Source organism: Castor canadensis, chromosome 1, assembly GCF_047511655.1.
Source record: "Castor canadensis chromosome 1, mCasCan1.hap1v2, whole genome shotgun sequence".
Lineage (NCBI taxonomy): Eukaryota > Metazoa > Chordata > Mammalia > Rodentia > Castoridae > Castor > Castor canadensis.
This window is the reverse complement of record NC_133386.1, coordinates 147,767,571-147,795,490: the sequence shown is the minus strand read 5'-3', so window position 1 is coordinate 147,795,490 and position 27,920 is coordinate 147,767,571. Positions and strand designations below refer to the sequence as shown.

Below are 27,920 nucleotides of genomic sequence, written 5' to 3'. Positions count from 1 at the left end.
CTTCCCCCTGACACTGGGGAGGAAGAAGGGAAAACCTAGTGTGTGTTGAGCTACGAATGTGTAGGTGCTTCCTACATACCCTCCCCAGCAGTAACTGAGGCACAAAGGGGAAGAGCACTCAGCCTGAAAGGACTTTCAGCAGGGTGTCTTACACTGCTTTGCTCTTCCAATCCCTCCCCTGCTTCCTGAGCTGACGATCCAAAGAGGAAACTCTGGGTGTCTGTGGAACAGGGCTGAGCCTCAGCCATCCCCCGAGGTAGCTACCCAGGAGCTGCTCCCATTCACCCAGGTGCCCTCTGTTGGGCTGTGAGCTGCATCTCAGCTAATGGTGGTGCTTGTTGCAGGTGGGTTCTCTGAAGGCCATGCAATCCTCCACTTGGTCTGGGCTGCCTTTGCCCAAATACTGCAGTGTGACCACAACCCTGAAAGCGCTCCAGGCCAGGACTACACTGCTCCATCCCGGAACCTCTCCTTCACCTGTCCCTTGGCTCCCTGGCCACCACACTTTCACAAGGTAAGGCGTCTAACCCCCCTCCCCCCACTTCTTTTCCCTCTGTTCCTGGTTCTAAATGTGTCCCATGAGGCACAGAGCTTGCTTCCTGGGGAGGCTGAAGGGTTCTTTACTGTTTGGCCTGTGGGGTCCCAGCCTACACTGTTCTCCCACTAACCTTCCTGTTGACCTGGCTTTGTCCCACTTGATGCAGAGTTGTGGCTATCACAGTTGGCATGGGAGGGAAAAGCCAGTCAGGAATGACCTGTCACAAAGGTTCTGGCTCACTTTTCCATCAGCTCTGAGACTTGCTGTGGCATAAATGAGAAATTAGATTTTCTGCAGCCAACTAAGGGGAGCTCCAGGTCATTGGTTCTCTCAGCATTTAGTCTGCATGAACGTCAATTGTCACCAGGGTTAGGGCTTGTGAAGGAGGAATGAGCTTCCTCCAGGAGCCCTTGCCACCGGGGAGGAGGAAAGAGGAAAGAACTAACAACTGAGCTACTTCTATGCCAGGAGCTTTCCATGTGTTATATGCTGAGTGATGGAGGCACAGGGGTAAGTGAGCCTGGAGCCAGCAGGCTTCCTTCACAAATCCTAACCCTATATGACAGGCGAAAATCCTCAACTGGGGGGTGGAGGGGCGCAGGAGGGGGCAGGGGGCAGGGGGGAGAAATGGCCCAATGTATGCACATGTGAATAAATGAATAAATTTTTTTTTTTAAATCCTCAACTGCCCCAGGACAGTTATCAATAGTATTCTCAGTCAGCTGTCTAAAGTGTGCCTGGAAGAGGACAAAGGAACCTCACCCTGTGGCATATATAAATTGTGTAATTTCCAGGGATCAGATTGGTGGTACTCAATTCAGTCTGCCCAGGTTAGGGAGACAGACCTCAGCCCAAATGGTCTTTAATTGCTCATGCCTCCCTTTCCTGGAGATATACCTTTTTTTTCCCTTCCCAATTCTAGAGTTGGAACTCAAGACCTTGCAAGACCTTGAGCTCCACCATTTAAGCCACACCCCCAGCCTTAATTGCTCCTTTTCTTGATGCACCTATTTGGACCATGCTGTTCCAGTCATCTTTGTACTCAGGCTTGCCCGCAAAACAGCTTCTTGAAAACCTAAACCCTCATTCTGAAGCTCCCCACAGCCAGCTGCCCACACAGTTCCCAGAACTGGCCTCTCCTTTTCCTGTCCCACCAGCCCTTAGTCAGCTCCTCTGTGCTGCCCTGCTCCAACACTTCCTCATCCCCCAGCCTGTGTGCTACATGACTTACAATCTTGTTCCTGTGCCGTGTCATCCACACTTTCATGCCTCATTCCGGAGCCCCACACGCAGTCTTGGAATTCACCTCCCAGCACCTGTTCCTGGTCTGTGGTCGAGTCCTGGAACAAGCATCAATTAACTTACATATATCAAAACCAATTACCTTTTGGTTACCTTGAAATAATTCCCAATATAAAAATGATGGTCCACCTCGTACACTGCTGGTGGAAATGCAAACTAGTGCAAGCATTCTGGGAAAAAGTCTGAAGGCTTCTTAAAAATCTAAACATAGATCTACCATATGATCCAGCAATCCCACTCCTGGGGATATACCCAAAGGAATTTGGCACAGGTTACTCCAGAGGCACCTGCACACCCATGTTTATTGTGGCACTATTCACAATAGCCAAGTTATGGAAACAGCCAAGATGCCCCACTACTGACGAATAGATCAAGAAATGTGGTATTTATACACAATGGAATTTTACTCAGCCATGAAGAAGAATGAAATCTCATCATTTGCAAGTAAATGGATGGAACTGGAGAACATCATTCTGAGTGAGGTTAGCCAGACTCAGAAGATCAAAAATCACATGTTCTCCCTCATATGCGGACATTAGATCTAGGGCAAATACAGCAATGAGGTTGGACTTGGGTCACATGATAAGGGGAGAGCACACACAGGAGGTATGGGGATAGGTAAGAAACCCAAAACATGAAAGTGTTTGATGTCCCCACTGCAGAGGAACTAATACAGAAACCTTAAAGTGACAGAGGCCAATATGAGAAGGGGATCAGGAACTAGAGAAAAGGTCAGTTAGAGGTGAATCGACCTGGGTTGTAATGCATTTGTACATGAAAGCAATGCTAGGAATCTCTCTGTATAGCTATCCTTAACTCAACCAGCAAAAACGCTTTGTCTTTCTTGTTATTGCTTATGTCTTCTCGTCAACAAAATTGGAGAAAAGGGCAGAACAAGTTCTGCCTGGAAGTGAGGGGGGTTGGGAGAGAAAGGTTGGTGGGGGGGGCAGGGGGAGAAATGGCCCAAAAAATGTATGCACATGTGAATAAATGAATAAAAAATATTTTAAATGATGGCTCACTTCACTGTCATCACCTTCTGCCCCTCCCAAAAGTTTACTTTATCTTATAGGAAGTCATAGATCACCATGTCATTCCCATGCCCATGGTACTTCACAGATCTGACTATGAAATGTGTCCCTTGATGTTTTTAGGGCTCTGTGTTCACCCTCTTGTTTCATTTTCTTTTATCCAGGTATGCCTCTGATCACCCATGTTGCCACATGGCTGATCCAGCGTGGCAGGGCCCTGGCCAGCCTGGAAGAGTTGGAGATGCTGTTGGCAGCCAGGTCCTGGCAAGAAGAGATCCAGATGGCTTTTATTACCGGGCTCAGATAAAGGCCACTCCAGAGGTAAGTCCCTGACTCCCAGCAACTCCCTGGCATGCTCCTCTGATTTTCCCTAGCTGTGGGTGCCCAGAAGTTTGGTTTCTTGGATAAGCACAGACATTCCATAGTCAGATTGTAAAAGCAACCAGGCATTATCAGTGAGTGTATCAGTTTGCTAGGGTTGTGTATCAAAGTGCTATAAGCAGAGTGACTTAAACAACAGAAATCTATGTGTCACTCCTGAGGCAGGCCAGATAGTGCCAGGGTTGGCTCTTTCTAAGGGCTGTGAGGAAGAATCTGTTCCATGCCCCTTTCCTAGCTTCAGTTTTTGTTGACAATCTTTGTGTTCCTTGCTTGGCTTGTATAATTATCACCCTGATCTCTGCCTTCAACCTTGCACATCTTTCTCCTTCAGTTATGTGTCTATTCAAATTTTCCCTTTTTATAAGGACATCTGCCATACTGGATTTGGGGTCTGCCATGCTCATTATGACATCATCTTAACTAATTACACCTGCAGTGACCCTATTCCCAAATACACTAGGACTTCACCTTATGAATTTGGTGGGAAGGAAGACACACTTCAACCCATAATAGTGAAGGAAAAGTACATTAAAAGTACTTTGTTTGGGGCCAGATTATAGCTCACGGCTATAATCCCAGCTACTCTGGAGGTAGAGAGTGGGAGGAGAGGCCAACACAAACAAAAAGTTATTCAGACCCTATTTCAAAACCAAGCTGGGCGGCAGGGTGACCCAGGTGGTAGGACAGCCTGCCTAGCAAGCGTGAGGGCCAGAGTTAAATCCCAGAACTGCTAAAAGGAAAAAAAAGGGAGGGGGGACTTTGTTCAGGAAAATTCAGTACACTGAATTATGGGCCTAGTCTGGGAGACAGGGCACCAGAATTCCTTCCCATTTGCAGGCACACCTGCTAGTGCACACAGAGGTTCATTTTTGCACACTGTGGGCCAGGCCTGGCCTTTACTTTAATGGTTCCTTGCTTCTTTAGTATTTTTCTGTATTCAGTCAGACTTTGTGACTGTGGATCAATGCAGGGAAAACTAGTATGAATTCTCAAAAAATATGAATTCTGGCCAAGTGTGCTGGCTCCCATCTGTGATTCCAGTTACTCAGGAGGCGAAGATCGGAGGATTGCCATTTGAGGACAGCCAAAGCAAAGTGTGAGACCCTCTCTGAGAAACAAACTGACAGCAAAAGAACTCAGGTGTGACCCAGCTTCTAGAGCTTAAGGTCCTGAGTTCAATCCTTAATGCCACAAAACAAAAAAAGAAGAATTAAAGAATTTCCAATCAAAAGTCGTATTGTCATTTTTAAGTAATGATAGGTGAATTCAAATTAAATGTTAGCAGTTTGCTCAAATATAGGTTCTACCTAGCGACTTGTTAAAAATAATTTGTAACTAGAATTTTTCTTCAAAATCAAACTGAGTACTCAAGCCAGCTTCACTTTTTATTAGCTTAAGTTCTCTTTCTCTTATTTGCTATTCATTTAGCTAAGCCTTTCCTCGTTGGCTCTAGGGCAGGATGAAGGCTGCACGATGACTGCAATCCCTCCTCGTCCACATGGGCCGCATAGATGAATAATGAACCACTCCTGGTCGGCTTGATCATAGCAGTATTGGGGGAGGGGGAGAGAGAAATACATTGGGGCAAAGTAGTCCAGTGGCGAAAGGTCCAGAGGACCAAGTTACTCCTGGGAATTGCAGACCAAAAATTTGGTAGGAGGAAAGAAAAACAGGCAAAGGAAAAGAATGGCAAGGAAAGGCAGGAAGTGATAAACAAGAGATGCCCGTGGCAAGAAGATGCAGAGGGTGGGGCAACAGTCCCATGACTTTAATTGGATCTAAACAGCACCCGCCCCTTCCTTCCTTTGGAGAGCCCTCACTGTTTGTAAGGAAGACCCAGAGCCTGGTTCTGGGGCACTGTAGGGACCCTTGGTGCTGGCTTTCTAATGCCAACTCTTACTCTGCTTTCTTTCCCACAGTTGGAGCGGCAGGGGATCCTGGTTGTAGAATTTGAGTCTCCCTCTGTCGCAGGCCCAAATCTCCCAGCCCAGAGGCAGAGTGTGGTCTTGGAAGAAGATGTGATTCAGCTCTCACCATCTGTGGACTATTCTCTGCAACCTGGGGACACGGTGCTGGCACCCTGGGAGCCAGACCGACAGCGGTATGGCCCTGGCACTGTTCTCTTGGGCTTGAAGATGAGAGACCCCCAGAGAGGTAAGGGAATCTGCTCTGACCATCTGTCCCCAGAAGCCAGGTGATCAGGCCAGAGCTTAGGGGACTTAGAGATTTAAAAAAAAAAAGGATCTTGGGCTGGGGATGTGGGATTGTGGCACAGTGGCGGAGTACTTGCCTAGCAAGGCTCTGGGTTGGATCCTCAGCACTGCCAAAAAAAAAAAAAAAAAAAAAAGAATTCTTATGTCCTCATATCTTCCAGGTTATAATTTTTTTACTCAGAGAAAATGACAAATTACCATGACTACATTGGTAAACTGTAGTGTAATGGGGTTACCCTGGGATCACACAAGGACTCACCACCCTTTCAGAGAAAGGCAGGAAGCTTCTACTGAGGATGATTATGGTTTTGCATGAAAAAGTTCATCTTGGAGCGCAGGAGACAATGAGGCTCCAGCAAGTCCACCAGGAAGGTAGTGGCCAGTGTGGTACAATTAGAGGGACCTTCCCATAGGCTCTCCAGGAAGAGGGGTCTGTGAGGAGCCAGACAGACAGAGCAGAGAGGCAGGGGCTGAGACTTTGCCTCTGGGGATAGGAGATCCTTTATCCCACCATAAAGAAGAGGTAATTATAACAAAATGTTGTCCTTTTCTCTTGCATAGCATCAAAGGAAGAAGAAATCACTGTTTACTTCTGGAATGGCAAAACAGCTAAAGTGCCTCTAGGTGGGGTCAGGTGGGTGCCTCTCGCTGTCTGGAAGAAGGCTGTGGAAAGGCTGCGCAAGCCTTGCCCCAGGGAGCACCCCAGTCCCCAACTCTGGGCCTCTTGCTGCTCCCTGCTGGTGCCAACCCCTGGATGCATCACCAACAGGTCTCCTCTGGATACTCCGTTCCTGTGCCCTCCCTGCCACCCCCCTGCCTGCTGCCAGCTACTGTGCCAGGGCTGCCTCTGCTGGTGCCCTTTGGCAGGCCCCACCCGGTGCTCTCTAACTAGGGCCTCAGAGGTCACAGCCAGAGAACTCCCAGAATCAGAGCTGAAGCCCACAGCATGGCTTTTGCCCCTTGAGGGTCCTAAAGAGAAGGCAATAGCAGTGCACAGTCCTGGGGCCGTTTCCTCCTCTTCTTGTGAAGAAGACTATTTGGAGAACTATCTGGAGATAGGCCTTCCCCAGAGATTGATGGTAGACAGCGCAGTCAACACTGACCCCATCCTTCCTCAGAAGTCTCCAAGGCAGTGCAGCCCTTGCCAGCCACCGTGGAGGTACTGGAGGAGAAATGGGCCTGAGCCGTGTCCTGGGAAGCCAGGTATACCAAGAGTGTGGAGCTGTCTTCCAAGGCAGGGGCTGCTTGCCCCTTCCATGTGTCTCTTAGGAATCCGATGCACCTGTGCACTCTGCTGGCCTTGGAAGCAATAATGGGAGGCTGGCCATGTGGAAGGGGCACTGAGAAGAGAGAAATGGTAGGCTTCCATTTAAACTATGAATGAAACAGGAGGGATGGCTGACCTTTGTGCACAAGTTTTCATGCCTATTTAATAACCTGTCTTTTTCTTTCTTCACTAGTCTCTGCTGACAGGACACTGCCATCATCCCTTTTTGCTCCCTTCTTTCTTTCCTGGTAGCCTTTTTTTTCTCTAAATGAAAGTTAAAAATGCCTCCAGGTATTCATTAGAATCTGTACCTGGAGAAACACAGAACTGGTCCTTAAACATGGGTCATCAGGCTACACTCACCCCTTCAGAAGTCACAGTGGGAAGAGCAACACCCTGCTGGATGCTGCTCATTGTCTGTGAATAACTGGGAACCAGTGTTGACACTGGCAGTCTGCAGCCATCCCCAAGCTTCTTTACCTCATTCTGAGGTAAAGAACACACCTGGGTAGGTTTGGGGAGCAGCATATGGATGCCTTACACCCATCCTATCTAAATTCCCAAGAGGGACCAGAAAGAGCAGAAGCCTAGGTCAGGTGGCAGAGCACTGTGAAGAACGTGGCCTGGATCAGCCCTACACTAGAACATGGGGGCCCCAAAGTCACTGATTTGATGTTCTGTGAAAGGGCATGTGGGGCAGGCATGCTGTGAGTGCTAAGGAACACCACAGCTAAGAATATAAGAGTCTTTAGGCACTGCCCACACTGGGAGCCACTCTGAGTCACACTGGGACTCACTGCATGTACTTGTTTGAAGCCATTGCCAGGAGGACTGCTCAGTCCAGAGGGTTTCACTCTTGCTGCAAGGGTAAGGACTTTATTAGTCTCCCATCTCAGAAAGCTGGGAAATTGTTTCTACGCTGAGAAACTTTCTTGGGTAATTCCTTGGACCCCAGGGCCTGCACTTGTATTGAAATGAGGGTTGCAGGTGTTCTCTGGCTTCCCAGAGATAGGGAAATAATTAGAGGGACAAGAACCCACCTCAAGCCAGCCAACTTCCTCTCCTCTCCAAGATGAAGCTCTATATTGAAAATATAGGTTGGAGGGGGAAAGTCCTGGGCTTCTGTGCAACCTCACAATGGTAACCCTTGGCAAAGCTACTCAGAAACATCTGTTTCTGAGATCTGCCCTTCCAACAGGTAATGATATAAAAAGAATGGTGCCCAAATCCAGTTTTCATGCTAAGTCCTCCATAGCCAGGAGGAGTTAACCTCCTGCTTCAGCACAGCCTGGAGAAAGAGAAGCTGTACCTATCCAACAGATGGGAATCTGTGGGTGCAACTGAAATCATCACCAGACCTAGTACTGGGGAGAGAAGCAACAGGGGTGGGGTAGCTGAGGAGCCATGGGTTCAGACATGCTCCAGGTATCTGTGCTCCCACTGCTGCTACTTGCTCAACAGCAATCTCTAGACTGGTTCCAAATCCAATTCAGTCCACACAAATTCTCCTTGGCCCTATGCATGCACCGCTCTTATCTCAACTGCCCAAAGCCACTTGAACCTACATTCAGTCTCCCTCCCTGACACCCTATTTAAACAGATCCATGCCAAAAATTTTTCCCTCAAAAACAAATTCTAAGCCAGGCACCGATGGCTCACATCTTTAATCCTAGCTACTTGGGAGGCAGAGATCGGGAGGATGGAGGTTTGAAGCCAGACAGGCAAATAGTTCTCGAGACCCTATCTGGAAAAAAAACATCACAAAAAAGGGCTGGTGGAGTGGCTGAAGGTGTAGGCCATGAGTTCAAACCCCAGTACCACACACACACACACACACAAATACTAATAATTAGCTATAAAGAAGAGAAATATAGTACCTTTGGGTCCTGGATCTTTCGTTACACTCAGAGGAAGGTTAATTTCTGGGGCTGACCCACAGGGCATCATCGGGCATGTTCCCAAAATAATGGAAAGCATGCCCAGGATGGGGTATGGAAAATGGGGTCTGATCCATCCCGGGTCATAATGCAGTATTGCCTGTCAGAGCTAAGTAGCAAAAAATGAAGTACAGAAAACCATGTGTGGGTCAGGGCTGGAAAGAATGGCAAATAACAGTTCTTCTTTTTTCCCTTCCAGATTTTGTGTTGTTTTAAGGAAATGTGTTTTGCTTCTCCTAAATATGCTTGGTAAATTAATCAGCAATAAATATCAGTACTGAATCAGAGGGTACTTCTAGCAGTTCTCTCAAGCACTGATGCTTGACCATCAGTCTGGAGCTCTGCCTTTTGTGAAAGAATTCTGTTGTATGGGGCCCTCTGCCCTCCACACTTTTAGTTCCTGTCAGTGACAGGCAGTGAGTTCATTAGTGAGGCAGTGAGGTTATTAGTGATCCTAATAACCTCAGGGAGGCCAGATTTACAGGCTTCCATCCCTCATGGTGCTCCCCTCTTTTGCTCATGACTCAAGCAGGATTCAATCTATAGTTTTAAAACAAATTTTAAGTATTCCTTCTTTTCAATTTTAGTTTTTTGAGACAAGGTCTATGTGGCCCAGGCTGGCCTCAAACTTGCAATTCCAATGCCTCAGCCTCTGAAGTGCTGAGATTACAGGTGTGCATCACCATGCTCAGCCTGTTCCTTCCCTTTTTAGATTTACTAGTCCTCAGAAGTCCCATTTCCTGTCTTCTGGTGACAGCAGGTAACCTTTGTTTTGCCTACTGGCTGTTTGAAAATCATGTGTGATAACTTCTAACTTCAAATATGGATGTAAAAATAAATAACCTTTCCCAAAAACATAATGGCCAGCAATGATTAACAAACTTCATTTTTAAAATCACAGACTACTAGGAGCTTACAGAGACTTAGAAGATTCAGCGATCCTTGATATAGCTCTCCTTGTCGTTAAGAGTAATCCTCTCAAAATGGTGGCATACTCAACATAACTGATTGATTTGGTGTTTAGGAACAAGACGTGGCAACATCCGAAGACAACAAAAAGGAGAGAGCACAAACTGTGGTAATGGGGACTACCCAAGAGCTGGCCCTGAAAGCAACCAACACGAAGCCATGGCAGACCCTGCCAGAGGAAGCCGAACACAGAAAACTAAGGCAGTGTACTGTAACATATAAAAGGGGAAAGTTTTCCTTAAATTAAAAACCCTGAGAATCTGGACAAAGCAGAGTATCTGGGAAGGGGTTTTTAGAACTTCTGGGGTTACATTTCCCTTTGCGAATGGTGAAACTCTTCCCATAAAGCTGCACATACCAAATTATGCATAGAATTTTAGAAGGCTGACAGAATCCATAAAGTTCATCATAGGCTTATGGGTGGAGCTAAGGTCCCCATGCACATGACCTTCTGCCCCATGGTGTAGGACACAGGTCTGCTTCACTCGGCCTTCTGTTCATGGGAGACTGTTCTCTTATTTAAAACAACCTAAGTATAAGGACGCCAGAATAAAAGGTTGGACTATTTGATTGGACATTAATAGTGTAGTTTATATTTGGCTGGGTAGTTTTCTAGCAGGTTTCTGGTTGGGTTTGGATAACTGGGCTATTTCTAGGCTTGTGGATCATATTTTGGATAATGTGGTAATTCAGTTCACATATGGAATACTGGTTAAAATTATCCAGCGATGATCTTTAAAAACAAAAGGCAAACACTGTTTTTGTCAAAAACTGACATTTTTCCTGAAGAAAGAGCTGCTAAGTTCAAAATGAGCTAACTAACCAAGCAACTGGGAAGGTGCAACAATACTGTTGGTGTGGTAGCTTAAAAAAGTTTGGGACACATCAGTGACTTGTTAAAATCAGTGATTTTTTTTGCACAATACTATGGATTGAACCTAGGGCCTTGCATGCTCCTAGTCCTTTTACTTTTATCCTGTTTTGAGATAGGATCTATTATTGAGACAGGGCCTACAAACTGCCTAGCATGATCCTTCTGCCTTGCCTCCAGAGCAGCTGGGATTAGAGGTACACACTGCCTTGCCTAGCTAAAATCAGTGACTTTTAATCTTTAAAATTATGGTCAGAATAAGATTCAGGATTTGTTTTTCCTCACAGAAAGTTAAAGGATATGGTGGTAAATAATTGAGGAGGAGCTGCAAAGTGGCTGACAAGGCCTTCTTCGGTGGAAGGAAGCAGAGCACAGGTTGCAGGTGAGAATCGAGTGTGCAGCAGCATCTTCACTGCATTAGAACCTCCCTGCAGATGAGCAGCAGAAAAGCACTGCTGTGACTGTAGGGGCACAGGAACTGGTGGCCCAGGCCTGGTGAGACTGCTTGAGGAGGCCTCTTCCACAGAAGCCACAGAGTGTGGTTGGCCTGCTTTGGGCAAATGTGTCCATAGCCTCTGTCATCTTTTCAAAAAGCCTACACATGTGGGACATACATACTGTGTTTTATCTTTTTTTTAATACCAATAAAAATGAATCCTCTCCGTTTCCAAATCTCTCCCTTTATTATCATAATTAACCTTTACTTGGAAAGCCAGCAGTAAAAATTGTTCAGACAGCATCATCTCATCACATTATTGCTTTTAGGCAAATCTGGATGGGGGACTTGTATACTCTCAAATTAAAATGGGCACTGAAAGAGACAGACTCCAGGTCCCAGGAAGGCTGACGCTGCAGTCAGCACTAAAAGCAGGATTAATGCATCATTATTAAGAGAATCATACAGTGGCTTTATTCTTCTTGCTACTTAAAAAGAATGATGTGATGGCAGTGATGGTCAACATCATACAGGGAAGACCAAGTCCACACTTTGTCCTGAATCAACTGCGACCACGTGAGTCTTCTTGGTTAAGGCATTTGAGCCCACAGTGACAGAATAGGTCCCTGGGTATACTTCTATGTAGAGGTCCTTAGAGATGTCCTTGGTCTGGAAGAAAAAGAGGACATAGCAATTTAGAGCCTTCACTAGGCTGCCTTTGTGTGGCAGAGGTGTGATGGAATGAAGTGTCAAAGTGGGAGACAGAAGTTATGTTCAAAGGCTCAGCTTGGTTATATAACAGACCTATCATTTAGGTAAGCTGTGGCCGCTATGCTTGTTCCTTTGTTTCTAAATCTGTGATAATGCCTACCTCACAAGTAAGCATGTGAAAATGCTCTGTAAATGCTAAAGTGTTACAGGAATAGGAAGGGCTATAAAAACAACACTCTAGTTGGAGTAAGAATTAGGCAGAGGAAAAGTCTAATGGTCCTTATCTGGGGGGATCAAAAGCAGACAGTGGCACTTGCAAGCAGACAAGAGACTGGCAGTGACAGCAAGGTCCCTTGGAATAATGAGAACTACTTTTTAATTGTGCTTTGCTAAATTCATCATCAGGAAGGTGAAGCATTTCTTTTCTCCTAAAGCTAAGAACAATGAGTAGATCCATTTTGTCATGTTAGTTGGCAAAAGCCCTTCCTTGGAGGACTGGAAAGGTGGAATTCATGGGAAAGTTTGTGTTTAGAGCACAAACCATTCTCCAAAGCTAGACATCACACATGGCTGGGAAGCAGGTCATAGCAGATGCACAGGGAGAGAATGGATCTCAGTTCAAGTAGCAAAAGGACAAATTCACAAAATCAGAAAAGACCCACCAAAGTGACAGCCAGGATGCTGCTGCATGCTTGCACAATGCTCAGAAGCAGCCACAGGCAGAGGCTATTTCTGTTTTTTTTTTTTTTGGTGATACTGGGGTTTGAATTCAGGGCCTCACACTCGCTAAGCAGGCAGCCTACCACTTGAGTCCCTTATTGTGCAGAGAAGCTGCCATTTCTAACACCACACCTGGGAGAAAAATGCAAGTACTGGCTAGTAAATTTTGCTACAGGAAACTTACACTCTTATGAAATTCTCTCCTTGCCTTGTCGTGCAGATAGATTTGAAGCCATTTTTTAAAAAAACCTGCTTTATTTTTAATCCTATCATACCTAATTTCTGCAAAATTAGGTCTACTATTAAACTGGTAGGAATGTATATGGCAATGCCACAATTGTTTATTGGTTGTCAACTGTGTAAATAAACAAAAGTTAAGTTGCAGAAAATATGGCTGCATCGGAATCACAGAAGGCCAAGGATGCTCCATGTGCCTGCTCACAAGGCAACACTGGGGTCAGATTGGCATCTGTGACTCCAACGCTGAAATGTCAGGAAGATTGCCATTACCAAAAATCAACAGTAATGAAGGCATCTAAGGCTAGCAACATATGTGTACTAGGAGCAGAATATTTCTTAGTTGCTATGAACTCTAGTATATTCTAAATCCTGGCTAATGACCAATTGCATACAAACAAAGACTAAGGAATTTATTGCAGCAACATCCTAAAGTTCCTTTCCTCAAAATTCCAGCTCTCCCAAGTTCCAAAAAATTCCCCAGGGTTATGAACTAATGAATACTTTATCTTAAAAATGAACAATTCATCATTATATGTTTTTTTATTCAGAAACATTTGTGGAAAATGGGAACAAATAATTTCAAATGTTTTGAAACCTGGTATCTCACCAAATGTGTATGTTTTCAGAATTTCAGCAAGAAACAAAATTATATTAAGCAGAAGGGTCAGGACCTCCTGTTGCTTAAACAGATGGTGAAATTCCAGCAGGACCTAGTGCCAGCCCAGCTGAGCCATAGGGACTGAGATGTGAATACTTCACATTCTTTCCAACTGTAACTATTAGTTCAGGCACAAAGCTCATCCCTGAAACTTCCAGCAAAAAAGGATACCAAGAAAACATAATTTTACACCAAACCACATTTTTGTGCACCAAGTATAAGAACAACCCAAATTAAAAATGCTACAGATCCCTTCCAAACAGAGTGCTATAATTAACAGGTCAACTGGTTCATGGCATTGCAATGCGGTAAAGTCGAGCACACCAGCAGTTCTGTACTCACGGGCTGCGATACCTCTGGAACACACACTGATTTGAAGCTTCCTGAAGCAAGGGATGTCTTTTCTCTGTCTTTTCTCTAAAGAGACAAATGGAAAAGACAAGTAGAAATATTGATTAGGGTTCAGGCTTTGACTTCTGGAGTGTAAAGAAATTTTCTCCTACCTTATCAGGAAAATTGTTCTGCACCTAATTTATTGTCACCTAAATTATTAATGCTCTTTTGAGTGAATTTAGAGGTATTTTAAAAGGTATTTTTTAGTCATATGTTTCCTATGGTTACTTTTATCCTTACATGGGCTTTGGAGTCAGACAAACCTGAATTTAAATCTTATTTCCTGCTACTTTCTAAGACTGCTTAACTTCTCTGATCTTGGTTTCCTAGACTATAATATAGTTAGTGAATTGTAGGGAAGATTCAAAGTATAAAAAAGATGACATTTAAAAGACTCTCAGAAAAATCTCTCTTCTGTGCTTCTAGGAGTGTGTGTGTGGTGTTAAAGGAACGTAGTGACTGAGAAAGCCAATTCCCCTAGAGACACTAACTTACATTTTATGGGGAAAGAGAAAAATGACTATTCACCACATGTACCCGAGAGTAAGAAGAGCTCAGGCTAAGCCTGAAAAGGGAACCAAGAAGCAGGCTCTGGAGCTCTTTGTATCCCAGAAAGGAAGGAAGGGAGTACTTCCAACCTATCAGCTTCACTCATATTCCTTTGCTCGAGCCCCTACAGTTTTCCTAAACCTCTCTGCTCTAACACCCCAAGATAGCTCAGAGGTCAGAGAGGTCAAGAATCCAACTTGGGAATTAAAGTTTGCCATCTTTGAGTACAACTAGTAGAGTTTAAGAAAAAGAAGGGGAAAAAAGGCTACTCTCCTCAAAAACCACTACCAGAGCCAGGGGCCGGTGACTCATGACTGTAATCCTAAATTAGTTGGGAGGCTGAGATCTGGAGGATTATGGTTTAAGGTCAGCCTACACAAATAGTTTTTAAGACCCCATCTCCAAAATAACCACAGCAAAACTGCCTAGAAGTACAGCTCAAGAAGTAGAGTGCCTGCTTTGCAAGCGTGAAGCTGAGTTCAAATTCCAGTTCCACACACATGCACAAAAAAAAAACCCAAAACAAAACAAATAAACAAACAAAAACTACCACTAGTACCAACATCTGTTCAACAAGTAGAACTTTTGGCCCCACAGTGACATATGGTAGAAGAGAGGTAAGGTTGTGGTCAAAGGCTGTAAATGTTACTATCTTTTATTCTGTGAGCCAGGCATGTAATTCCAGCTACTCTTGAGGATGAGGCAGGAGGACTACTGGAGCCCAGGAGTTCAAAACCAGTGTAGGCACCAGAGCAAGACCCCATCTAAATAAAAGAAATGAAACGAAAAAGCAAAGCCATGATAGTTACCAGTATCTCTGTGAGATATGTAAATTATTAAAAATCTCTTTCTAAAATGGTCAGGAGGTCAGGTTGCCCACCATTCCATGTACTGTTCTGACACTTTCCCAAGGAGGAACGCATGTACAAAGGTCAGGGTGGAGGCATGATTAGAGAAGGTTGTTAAGGATGGTATTCATGTGTCTTCATGTACTGGTGAATGGTGTGGGACAGTGTCATAAGCAATCTGACAATTTATTAATCACAAAATAACAATAAATCTCTAGCCTTCACACACACAAAAAATCTCTTTCTATTCCTAGATGTAAAAGAGGATATGTGAAATTTTTTAAGCATGCCCAAGAATCCCACAGCAAAGTAGGTCACTGTCATGTTTTAGATAAGCTCCTATTTCGTGCTCACTGCTGTAAGTTCTCTCAGGCTTTTCTAAGGCTGATACACTTCTGTTGCATACTGTAATGCTGAGTTACATGGGCATCCCATGATACAGCATCCAGCAGGAGCTCCCAAAAACAGGGTCTCAATCTTGCTAGGCGGCAGGCACAGAAAGGACAGATGAAGACACATACCTGACCACGGTCTAAATCTGAGCACAAGTACAAGTCTGGCTTCCCTCTGTGGTAACGATAGACATGGGTTGCCCCTCCTTCTTCCAGTACAGATGAGTAGTATCTCTAGAGAAGTAATGTGAAAGACACTGAGATAACTAAACGTTCTGGTCAAATTTTCAAAAATATCCTCTAATTCTTGGGTCAATACGGTTAAGGAGGGAAGCTAGAGAGCAAAGGTAAATTACTTGTCTTTTGACAGGCCTCTGAAGTCACAAAACAAGCCTTAGCCCATGTAAAGTGGCCACAGACAAGGAAACTGCATTTGGCATGACTTTGCTGCCATCTGCTGCCTCTGTGGAGCAAGCAAGAGCTATAGCCAGTTAAAGGTTGGCAGGCCCCATGTTCTCTGCCAGGTTAAACAACTTGCATGTCTTTGCGCAGCTGTGAAGAACACATACCCTTTTCCTTCCTCCCCTGACACACTGGTGAACAGTTCCATGTTTACTGTCCAGGTCTCAGAGAAGGACGTGGGAAGATGATGTGCATTTTCTCGAGGTTTAGAAATACAGCAGGAAAGGAAACATTAACTCAAGAGCTATGCAGCTCTTCTCCCCAGGGTTCCCATGCAAGGGGAGTAGAAGGAGAGGTCTCCAGTTTAAGAATAATCCGAAGGATTAGAAAACAGTTACATTTTTCTTGTCTATTTCCTTCCTCCCTCTCCAAGTTAACCTTGGATTTGCCCCTGATTATGACTAATGATGAAGATATCACAGCCTGCTTGTTTTGAATTTACTGTAGGGACAGTATCTTAGGCATGTGACCAGAAAAATGAGAAGCCAGGGAAAGTACTCACGACATGGATCTAATGATACATTTTAGGGGATGCTTCAAAATTCTGAAGGCACACCCAGAACACTACTCTAAAACCTTCAGGAAGCAAAGAGGCTCTGAGGCTCCATTCCATAACAGATTTGAACTGAAAACCAACATGAAGAACATCAATTTGCTAACCTCAAACCAAAGACAAATATTGTTCCTTTTACTGAACCATGAACCAAGGGCTTAAGTTAATTGCTTTACAGTAGAGCTGAAGTTACAAATTTTTCCACAACCACCAAAGTACAAATAAGAATGTAAAAATATTCTCTGAGCCATATCTCATTGGTCAGAATGCTATTCTTGGAGTCAGAGGGAGTTTTATAAAGGATGTAGGAAGATTACAATTTTTAAGATCTCAACAAATGAAACTGAAAAGCAGGACAGAAACAAGGGACTCTTTCTTCTTCCTTACAGACCAGTAAGGAAGTCTCACAAGTCCTTACAAGTCTCACAAAATGTTAAGTTTGGTGTGATGCCAAGAAGACAAAGCTTGCTTTTCATGCAGGTGTTTTCCTTTAATGTTGGTTGCTCCACCTTCAATGTTCCCTCAAAGTACTTAAAGATGACCTAAGTGTATGGGTTTCACAAGGGGGACTTAAAACCTTTGTTTACCCATTTCAATGAATGGTACCAAAAACTTGACTTAAATCTACAATTTATGACAATTTGCTGGTCTTTATCTCTCAGTGGAAACCGAAGAAATAGGCTATAAAGGCAGAAAGGGACTTTAGAAATCTTAACTTTGGAATGGAAAGCTAAAATACATTATTAAGCTTCATGTCCTGAAGCGTGTTCCTAGCTTCTCATTGCTCTGGTCACGTGCCTTAGCTAAGACTGAGAGAGACAAATGGCTCACAGACATTACAGTCAGTAAGTCCAGAACATGGGTCTGATTCCTTGGAAGTGGTTCCTACTGTTAAACTGCACACCCAACCAGGGACCTGCATCTGTTTCACATGATCATCTTTGTCACCAACAACTGCTTAAGGACCCACTGGGACATATTTAAAAACTATGTCACTGGGAACTTGAAACAAGCATTAGAGGCCTAAAGATATTATCTACAGACTTTGTTTCAATACATTTTGAAAACAAAAGTTCCAATTTAGAATGATTCTAAAGATTTTTTTCAAAGTTTAAAAAAAAAAAAAAACCCTAATATTTGACTTAATTGAGGAATCCAGCAAATAAGCAACTTCCCCCAATAGACTGAAAATGAGTGCAAGAGACCTTTTCTGGCTGGTTTACTGCTATATCCTCAACAATCACAGAGTCAATTACATATCTGTTGGATGAATTCTAACTTGGATTTACCACCTGACTTAATTACCGGTTACAAGGCCTGCAGGGTAGGTGAGAAGGAAGCATCTACATTCTCCCCACATGATTCACACCAACTTACCCCACACTGACTTGAAGCGTAGTCCATGAATTCAGCCATCGTTCTGAAGGAAGCACTAAGGGTCTGGTGCCTTTCTTCTCCCTAATTGAATAAACGGCAAGTCACAGGTGAGATGTGGGACTCCCTATTGAAAAATGACACCATTTTGGAAAAAGCCTTTTTACTTTTGGGAAGGTCTCTCTCTGCAAGTTTTAGTAAAAAGGGTATTACCGAGAAAGAATTCAACACAACGTGCAATTTATCCAGGACCTAAAAAATAGGTTTGCTGGATTTCTTCTAATATCAGACGGTAGCATGTAAGATTTTTTTTTTAAGTAACGAGAATGTGTTAAAAGTACGGTTTTCAAAGGACTTTTCCACTCACGGTCCTGATGCTTTCCATCTTCCCGCCAAGGGCGGGGTCCGTCCAGGCCCCGCCCAGGGAGTGACGGGGTCTGCAGCACCCGCCTCACCTCTCCTGGGAGAAGGCGCTGGGGTCCGGGCCCCGGCTGGAAGAGGTCCCCTGTGCTGCCCCTGGGACGCTCCTGCGAATGCCAGTCCACCGCCCTCCTCCTGGCCCGCTCCAGCACTTCTTGACCCAGCCTCGCCGAACGCTGCAAGGAACGTCGGTCCACCCCGTTCAGCGCCGCTGCCGCCAAGCACTTCTCCATGTCTCCCTGGGCAGGCGCTACACACAAACACCGGCGGGTCAGCTGCCTGCTCCGGCTCTGGCTGGGAGCCCCGGCCTTGACTTCCCCGGAGACCACCCCGTTCCCTCCCCCGCAACGTCCATCCCAGCGGGCGCCCGGCCCGGGAGAGGCTGTGGGCGCAGGCCCCTTCCACTTCCGGCCCCCTCCCCCTGGTAAAGAGCCCCCTCACCCGGCCCGCTCTTCCAGGCGCATGCGCTCAGCGTTCCCAGGGAAGGGGGCCGATCCGGAGCTCCTGGTGCCCGCCCACACAGCAAGCTATTGGTGGAAGGAGGGAAGAGGCGGGGCGACGGGCGCGGGGCTGGCCCCAGCCACGCTCTCTACGTCAGATCACCGCCGGACGAGCGTGTTGCCGGGGTGACTGCTGAGCGTAGAGGGCGGGACTGGACCTCGCGGCTTGCGGAGTACGCAGTCCGGAGTCCTGGGTGGTTCCCGCGGCCCAGACCACTCCGGCCCGGGCATGGTCTTAGAGGTCTTCTCCGCCGCTTAGCTCGGTGAACGTGGTGTAAAGTCAGGTGGTCTCCTGTTGGAGGCGCCTCCAGCGCCTGTTCCTGCTAACCTCTATTTTGGGCCACTTCTGTTTGAAAAGATGATTAGGCCAAACAGCGCTGCTGCCAAGGTGGCGTTCGGAGAAGGGATCTCTGTCCGTCCGTCAGCCTAACTGACAGCTCGGGATGGAGCAGGAAGGCAGTGTTCGGGCTCACAGGGCAGGGGGCGCTCGGGGACTTGCAGGGTCTTTGGAAGCTTCTTGCTCTTGGGATTTAAATCCACCCTTCAAGAATAATTGCATTTATTCAAGAATAAATGAACCAAGCTTTGTATGTACATATGAATAATAAAAGAAAAAAAAAAGAATAATTGCACCAAAACCTTGGCCCTCCCTATTATTGCTTATACTCTCTCTTCAGCAAAATTAGACATAAAGGCAAAATAGTTTCTGCCAGGTAGCGAGGGGTAAGGGAGGTGTGGGGGGGGAAGGGAGGAGAAGGGGGGAAGGGGGGAGAAATGACCCAAACATTGTATGCACATATGAATAAAATAAAAATTAAAAATTAAATTAAAAAAAAGAATTGCACCATTTCTCAGTCAGGATCTGTGTGCATCGTTACCTATCACTCCACTCAGCTATGGGAGACAAACCCAAGGTCTCACTGCTACTTAGTGACTCGGCCACACCGCTCAGTGAGCAGAGGAGGGCCCACTTTAAGGGACACTGCTCAATGAGGATCACTTAAAGAGACATCTTTAATCCTGTCTCAATAGATGGGGTTTAGTTAGCAGTGACAACGTCCAGATAAGTACAAGGATACAACTACACTTCAATCAGCAATTTTGCTCATTTCCTGCCCCTCGCCCCCAAAGACCAGGGAGTGAAACCCTTTGTCATTCGTGAGTTGACTTCATTTTAGGAGTGTTCCACAACTTTTTCTTCCATAAGTGACTATCAGGTGCCTCCTTTCGAACACAGGGGTTCTGTGTATAGTCCCTATACACAGACTGCGGAGCTGGTCTGAATTCTGACTTTGCCCCTTTCTTACTGTGAGATTCCAGGCAAACAAATGACACCTTTCAGCCTCACTTTCTTCATCTTTATACCTGAGGATATTAATGCACCAACCTCCCTAGATTGTCAACTTCTCGAGGGTAGGATATGATACTTTTTCATGGAGTTAAAGGTGCATCCAGTATTTTATCTGTCACAGTTAGTGACTAAAAATTGCTAACTGGGTTGCTGTAAGGTTTGTGTCATGATTCCTTTAAAAATCCTTAACACAGTGGCTTGCAAAGAATAAGTGCTCCTAAGATCTAGTTAGCATTTTATGTGCCAGGTGTTTGCCTGGAGGTTGTGGAAGTAAACAGCTGATCAGACTAAAGGAGACTTAAAAAAGGAGAAGTAATGCATACAAAGCCTGTAATGCCATGTTATGCTATGTCATAAAATTGACACAAATAAAATTCTATGAGGCTTAGAAAGATACTCTGTAGGAGATTTACCAAGCCAATGGCCCCCGAAAACAGGCAGGAGTAGCAATACTTATCTCTGACAAAGTAGACTTCAAACCTACATTGATCAAACGAGATAAAGAAGGACATTCCATACTAATAAAAGGGGAAATAGACCAAAAGGAAATAATAATCATCAATCTGTACGCACCCAATGTCAACGCACCCAATTTCATCAAACATACCCTGAAAGACCTAAAAGCATATATAAACGCCAACACAGTGGTTGTGGGAGACTTTAACAATCCATATCATCAATAGATAGGTCATCCATACAAAAAATCAATAAAGAAATCCAAGATCTAAAATATGCAATAGATCAAGTGGACCTAGTAGATGTCTACAGAACATTTCATCCAACTTCTACACAATATACATTCTTCTCAGCAGCCCATGGAACCTTCTCCAAAATAGATCATATCCTAGGGCACAAAGCAAGTCTCAGCAAATACAAGAAAATAGAAATTATACCGTGCATACTATCTGATCACAATGCAGTAAAAGTAGAACTCAACAACAAAAGTAAAGACAAAAAACATGCAAACAGCTGGAAACTAAATAACTCATTACTTAATGAAGAATGGATCATCAATGAAATAAAAGAGGAAATTAAAAAGTTCCTGGAAGTTAATGAAAATGAAAACACAACCTACCAGAACCTATGGGACACAGCTGAGGCAGTCCTGAGAGGAAAGTTTATAGCCATGAGTGCATATATTAAAAAGAATGAAAGATCCCAAATCAATGACCTAATGATACATCTCAAACTCCTAGAAAAACAAGAACAAGCAAATCCCAAAACAAATAGAAGGAGAGAAATAATAAAAATAAGAGCTGAAATCAATGAAATAGAAACCAAAAAAACCATACAAAGAATTAATGAAACAAAAAGTTGGTTCTTTGAAAAAATAAACAAGATCGATAGGCCCCTGGCAAACCTGACTAAAATGAGGAGAGAAAAAAACCCAAATTAGTAGAATCAGGAATGCAAAAGGGGAGATAACAAAAAACACCATGGAAGTCCAGGAAATCATCAGAGACTACTTTGAGAACCTATATTCAAATAAATTTGAAAATTTTTTTTTCATTTTTCTTTTATTATTTATATGTGCATACAAGGCTTGGTTCATTTCTCCCCCCTGCCCCCACCCCCTCCCTTACCACCCACTCCGCCCCCTCCCGCTCCCCCCCCCCCGCCTCAATATCCAGCAGAAACTATTTTGCCCTTATTTCTAATTTTGTTGTAGAGAGAGTATAAGCAATAATAGGAAGGAACAGGGTTTTTGCTGGTTGAGATAAGGATAGCTATACAGGGCATTGACTCACATTGATTTCCTGTGCGTGGGTGTTACCTTCTAGGTTAATTCTTTTTCATCTAACCTTTTCTCTAGTACCTGTTCCCCTTTTCCTATTGGCCTCAGTTGCTTTAAGGTATCTGCTTTAGTTTCTCTGCGTTAAGGGCAACAAATGCTAGCTAGTTTTTTAGGTGTCTTACCTATCCTCACCCCTCCCTTGTGTGCTCTCGCCTTTATCATGTGCCCATAGTCCAATCCCCTTGTTGTGTTTGCCCTTGATCTAATGTCCACATATGAGGGAGAACATACGATTTTTGGTCTTTTGGGCCAGGCTAACCTCACTCAGAATGATGTTCTCCAATTCCATCCATTTACCAGCGAATGATAACATTTCGTTCTTCTTCATGGCTGCATAAAATTCCATCGTGTATAGATACCACATTTTCTTAATCCATTCGTCAGTGCTGGGGCATCTTGGCTGTTTCCATAACTTGGCTATTGTGAATAATGCCGCAATAAACATGGATGTGCAGGTGCCTCTGGAGTAACAGTCTTTTGGGTATATCCCCAAGAGTGGTATTGCTGGATCAAATGGTAGATCGATGTCCAGCTTTTTAAGTAGCCTCCAATAAATTTGAAAATTTTAAAGAAAGGGACAGATTTCTAGATACATATGAGTATCCAAAACTGAACCAAGAGGAAATTAATCACCTGAATAGACCTATAACACAAAATGAAATTGAAGCAGCAATCAAGAGTCTCCCCAAAAAGAAAAGTCCAGGACCTGATGGATTCTTTGCTGAATTCTATCAGACCTTTAAAGAAGAACTGATACCAACCCTCCTTAAACTGTTCCACGAAATAGAAAGGGAAGGAAAACTGCCAAACACATTTTATGAAGCCAGTATTACACTTATCCCAAAACCAGACAAAGACACCTCCAAAAAGGAGAACTACAGGCCAATCTCTTTAATGAACATTGACGCAAAAATCCTCAACAAAATAATGGCAAACCGAATTCAACAACACATCAAAAAGATTATTCACCACGACCAGGTAGGCTTCATCCCAGGGATGCAGGGGTGGTTCAACATATGAAAATCAATAAACGTAATAAACCACATTAACAGAAGCAAAGACAAAAACCACCTGATCATCTCAATAGATGCAGAAAAGCCTTTAATAAGATCCAACACCATTTCATGATAAAAGCTCTAAGAAAACTAGGAATAGAAGGAAAGTACCTCAACATTATAAAAGCTATATCTGACAAACCTACAGCCAGCATTATACTTAATGGAGAAAAACTGAAACCATTCCCTCTAAAATCAGGAACCAGACAAAGATGCCCACTATCTCTACTCCTATTCAACATAGTACTGGAATTCCTAGCCAGAGCAATTAGGCAAGAAGAAGGAATAAAAGGAATACAAATAGGTAAAGAAACTGTCAAAATATCCCTATTTGCAGACGACATGATCCTATACCTTAAAGACCCAAAAAGCTCTACTCAGAAGCTTCTAGACATCATCAATAGCTATTGCAAGGTAGCAGGATATAAAATCAACATAGAAAAATCATTAGCATTTCTATACACTAACAATGAGCAAACGGAAAAAGAATGTATGAAAACAATTCCATTTACAATAGCCTCAAAAAAAATCAAATACCTAGGTGTAAACCTAACAAAAGATGTGAAAGACCTCTACAAGGAAAACTATACACTTCTGAAGAAAGAGACTGAGGAAGACTATAGGAAGTGGAGAGATCTCCCATGCTCATGGATTGGTAGAATCAACATAGTAAAAATGTCGATACTCCCAAAAGTAATCTACATGTTTAATGCAATTCCCATCAAAATTCCAATGACATTCATTAAAGAGATTGAAAAATCTACTGTGAAATTTATATGGAAACACAAGAGGCCACGAATAGCCAAGGCAATGCTCAGTCAAAAGAACAATGCAGGAGGTATCACAATACCTGACTTCAAACTATATTACAAAGCAATAACAATAAAAACAGCATGGTACTGGCACAAGAACAGACATGAAGACCAGTGGAACAGAATAGAGGACCCAGACATGAAGCCACACAACTATAACCAACTTGTCTTTGACAAAGGAGCTAAAAATATATGATGGAGAAACAGCAGCTTCTTCAACAAAAACTGCTGGGAAAACTGGTTAGCAGTCTGCAAAAAAACTGAAACTAGATCCACGTATATCACCCTATACCAAGATTAACTTAAAGTGGATCAAGGATCTTAATATCAGACCCCAAACTCTAAAGTTGATACAGGAAAGAGTAGGAAATACTCTGGAGTTAGTAGGTATAGGTAAGAACTTTCTCAACGAAACCCCAGCAGCACAGCAACTAAGAGATAGCATAGATAAATGGGACCTCCTAAAACTAAAAAGCTTCTGTTCATCAAAAGAAATGGTCTCTAAACTGAAGAGAACACCCACAGAGTGGGAGAAAATATTTGCCAACTATACATCAGACAAAGGACTGATAACCAGAATATATAGGGAACTTAAAAAACTAAATTCTCCCAAAACTAATGAACCAATAAAGAAATGGGCAAGTGAACTAAACAGAACTTTCTCAAAAGAAGAAATTCAAATGGCCAAAAAACACATGAAAAAGTGCTCACCATCCCTAGCAATAAAGGAAATGCAAATTAAAACCACGCTAAGATTCCACCTCACCCCTGTTAGAATAGCCATCATCAGCAACACCACCAACAGGTGTTGGCGAGGATGCGGGGAAAAACGAACCCTCTTACACTGTTGGTGGGAATGTAGACTAGTACAACCACTCTGGAAAAAAATTTGGAGGCTACTTAAAAAGCTAGACATTGATCTACCATTTGATCCAGCAATACCACTCTTGGGGATATACCCAAAAGACTGTGACACGGGTTACTCCAGAGGCACCTGCACATCCATGTTTATTGCGGCACTATTCACAATAGCCAAGTTATGGAAACAGCCAAGATGCCCCACCACTGACAAATGGATTAAGAAAATGTGGTATCTATACGCAATGGAATTTTATGCAGCCATGAAGAAGAACGAAATGTTATCATTCGCTGGTAAATGGATGGAATTGGAGAACATCATTCTGAGTGAGGTTAGCCTGGCTCAAAAAACCAAAAATCGTATGTTCTCCCTCATATGTGGACATTAGGTCAAGGGCAAACACAACAATGGAATTGGACTTTGAGCACATGATAAAAGTGAGAGCACACAAGGGAGGGGTGAGGATAGGTAAGACACCTAAAAAACTAGCTAGCATTTGTTGCCCTTAACGCAGAGAAACTAAAGCAGATACCTTAAAGCAACTGAGGCCAATAGGAAAAGGGGACCAGGAACTAGAGAAAAGGTTAGATCAAAAAGAATTAACCTAGAAGGTAACACCCACGCACAGGAAATCAATGTGAGTCAATGCCCTGTATAGCTATCCTTATCTCAACCAGCAAAAACCCTTGTTCCTTCCTATTATTGCTTATACTCTCTCTTCAACAAAATTAGAAATAAGGGCAAAATAGTTTCTGCTGGGTATTGAGGGGGTTGGGGGGAGAGGGAGGGGGCAGAGTGGGTGGTAAGGGAGGGGGTGGGGGCAGGGGGAGAAATGACCCAAGCCTTGTATGCACATATGAATAATAAAAGTAAAAAAAAAAAGAAAGATACTATGTTCAGCTGAGGGGGTAGAGAAAGGCTTTGGAAAGAATGAATATGAGTTCGAGACCAGTCTGAGCAAAGTTAGTGAGCTCCTATCTCAAAAACAAAATATGAAACAAAAGGCTGTGGAATGTGGTTCAAGTGTAGAGCACTTGCCTAGCATGTGTGAAGCCCTGGGTTCAATTCTCAAGACCACAAAAAAAAAGAAGGGCTTTGTAGAGAAGTTACAGTATTTGAGTTAGGCTTCGAAAACAGCGTAGGAATTAATGAGGGAAAAGGTAAATAAGATACTTACCTATTAACTGCTCTTACTAGAGGTGTGCTTGAAGATTGGTCTTTAGTATTTATAGATTTCCAGATCCTGGCTCTGTGTAACCATGAAGAGATATCTTAACTGTTCTGTACCTCAATTTTGTCTTCTATAAAATAAGTATAATAATGGTACATTCCTCATAGGGTTGTGAGGATCAGTTAGGATGTGTAAAGTGCTTTAGTAGCATTAAGCACAGAGTAAGTGCTCAATAAATATTAACCAATATGATCACTGTAATCAGATGTCAACCCAGTTTCCCAATATGTCCTCATTTCATCCAGTTCTATAACCACACCTCACTTCATGTGGCTCTCTTCTCCAGTATTCTATTACTACTGCCATTTTTTCATCATTCTTGTTGATGTATTAAATTCTTTTTGTCAGCTCAACTCTTTGAAACCTTTTCCAGTTATTACTGGTTCCATAACTTTTTATTTTGTTTTTTAATATTATGGCACTTAGCACAATTTAAATCTAAATTTAAATTGTGTAGTTGCAGTTTGTTCTTTCCTAACAGTCCATAAGCTCCTTACTAAATTGCAACATTTAGTAAGAAGGGAAAAAGAGCAGCTCTCTCCCCCCTGACCTTGCTTACTTGCCCAAAAATAATTACTGCACTCTGAGAACTGAGCAAGGATAAGAAAAGTTCTTATCCTGGGGATAAAACTCTTAGGAAAATGACTCCTCTGGGCACAAAAAGTGTCTACAAAGGAAAATACTTATCACAGGATGGACACCTGTCTTGAAGGCAGCATCTGGCAGGACCCATCCTTTGTTTAAAGGGATGTTCAAACATCTATGTTATAGTGACTCAAATTTAATTAGAGGGCCAACCTTGAAATCTTTGGGCCCGATTGATAAGACAGCATAACAGCAAAATGACTAATTATACCAGGTGTCAGAACAAAGGGAAGGACTTTTCCTAAGGTAAATTCAAACCGCTAACCTCCTTTTCACCATAAATGCCCCTGATATTAGAACACTCATGGTACCTGTTATCAAATGTACCTATACCCGTGTCTGGACTGTGTACTATTTATCTTTTTTTTTTTTTGCTTTACTAATAAACTTTCTTGGTCTCTACCTTGACGTGTCCTAAAATTCCTTTTTGCGACAACATCACAAACTCAATACCCAAAGGCCAAGTAGAGGCCTCCTCCCTCCCTGGAGCGTCACCAGTTCAAGTAACAGCTCTTCGAAGGTGGAAACTGTTCCTTATTGGTCCTTGATATTCTGAAGTCTGTTAAGGAGTGGGGGAATTCTGCACACATTTGTTGATTATCTGATTTAATTTTTAGTTTAAATAGACCCTTGTTAGGTCAGATAAGAGTTGGTTTAAAAAAAAAAAAAAGATCTGCCTATGTACACTGCAATGAATGTAATGAATATTCAGCTCTGACTACTTTTTCTAACTACTTTTCCCAGAATTTAGCACTTAGAAATATGTGGGGAAGAAGGTGGTTGGAATGAAATTGAAGCCTAAAAAGAGATAACTAGCTGGGTCCTAGTGGTTCACGCCTGTAATCTTAGCTACTCAGGAGGCAGTGATCAGGCCAGCCCAGTGATCGAAGCCAGCCCAGGCAAATAGTTCGTGAGACCCTATCTCAAGAATTCCACCAAAAAATGGGTTGGTGGAATGGCTCAAGGGGAAGGCCCTGAGTTCAAACCCCAGCATCACAAAAAAAAACCAAAAACAAACAAAATGCAGATACTAGCTGGTGGAATGGCTCAAGTGATAGAGCATCAGCCTAGGAAGCATGAGGCCCTGAGTTCAAACCCTACTACCATCAAAATAAACAGACACTAAATTAAATCTGTGCATTTCTTTTTATTTTCTATGTGTAAGTATATATGTTTTTAACTTTAAGTTTCATTCTATAAACCATAACTGGAGAGAATCATTTTTCTCTTTTTTAAGATTGGTTGGGAGTAATGATGGGACATGTCTACCATCAGGACCTTTGTGGGTCAAATACAACCTGACCCAGGTGCTTCCAAAAGCCACAAATAAGTCTTGGAAATGGACTGACAAATGAAGGGAGGGCTACTAGTTGGGAGTGTGCCTGGTCTACTGAGAAATAAACTGTC

The 27,920-nt window shown here is 43.4% G+C and overlaps 2 protein-coding genes across 2 annotated transcripts; one reads left to right on the top strand and one right to left on the bottom strand.

Moving 5' to 3' along the window:
- The first annotated feature begins 226 nt into the window (after positions 1-226).
- On the top strand, positions 227-11,164 carry C1H11orf16 (chromosome 1 C11orf16 homolog). Its single transcript, XM_074041074.1, is given in 6 exon segments — positions 227-428; positions 431-496; positions 3,010-3,192; positions 5,172-5,406; positions 6,027-6,679; positions 9,694-11,164. Coding segments are annotated over 6 exon segments (1,395 nt in total). The 5' UTR covers positions 227-362; the 3' UTR covers positions 9,886-11,164.
- A 5-nt stretch (positions 11,165-11,169) lies between these two features.
- Positions 11,170-18,822, bottom strand: Akip1 (A-kinase interacting protein 1). The gene is made up of 6 exons (XM_020183503.2): positions 18,707-18,822; positions 18,301-18,515; positions 17,849-17,929; positions 15,586-15,690; positions 13,617-13,691; positions 11,170-11,614 (listed from the first exon to the last, which is right to left on the bottom strand). The coding sequence occupies exons 2-6, from the start codon at positions 18,496-18,498 to the stop codon at positions 11,471-11,473; spliced, it is 603 nt and encodes a 200-aa protein (XP_020039092.1). The 5' UTR covers positions 18,499-18,515; positions 18,707-18,822; the 3' UTR covers positions 11,170-11,470.
- Between the last annotated feature and the right edge of the window lie 9,098 nt (positions 18,823-27,920).

Coding starts and splice junctions, on each gene's coding strand:
- Akip1 (XM_020183503.2), bottom strand. CDS start 18,498: ATGGAGAAGTGCTTGGCGGCAGCGGCGCTGAACGGGGTGGACCGACGT. Junction 17,930..18,300: donor AGCGCCTTCTCCCAGGAGAG/GTGAGGCGGGTG, acceptor TTATTCAATTAG/GGAGAAGAAAGGCACCAGAC. Junction 11,615..13,616: donor TTCCAGAGGTATCGCAGCCC/GTGAGTACAGAA, acceptor TTTTTCTTCCAG/ACCAAGGACATCTCTAAGGA.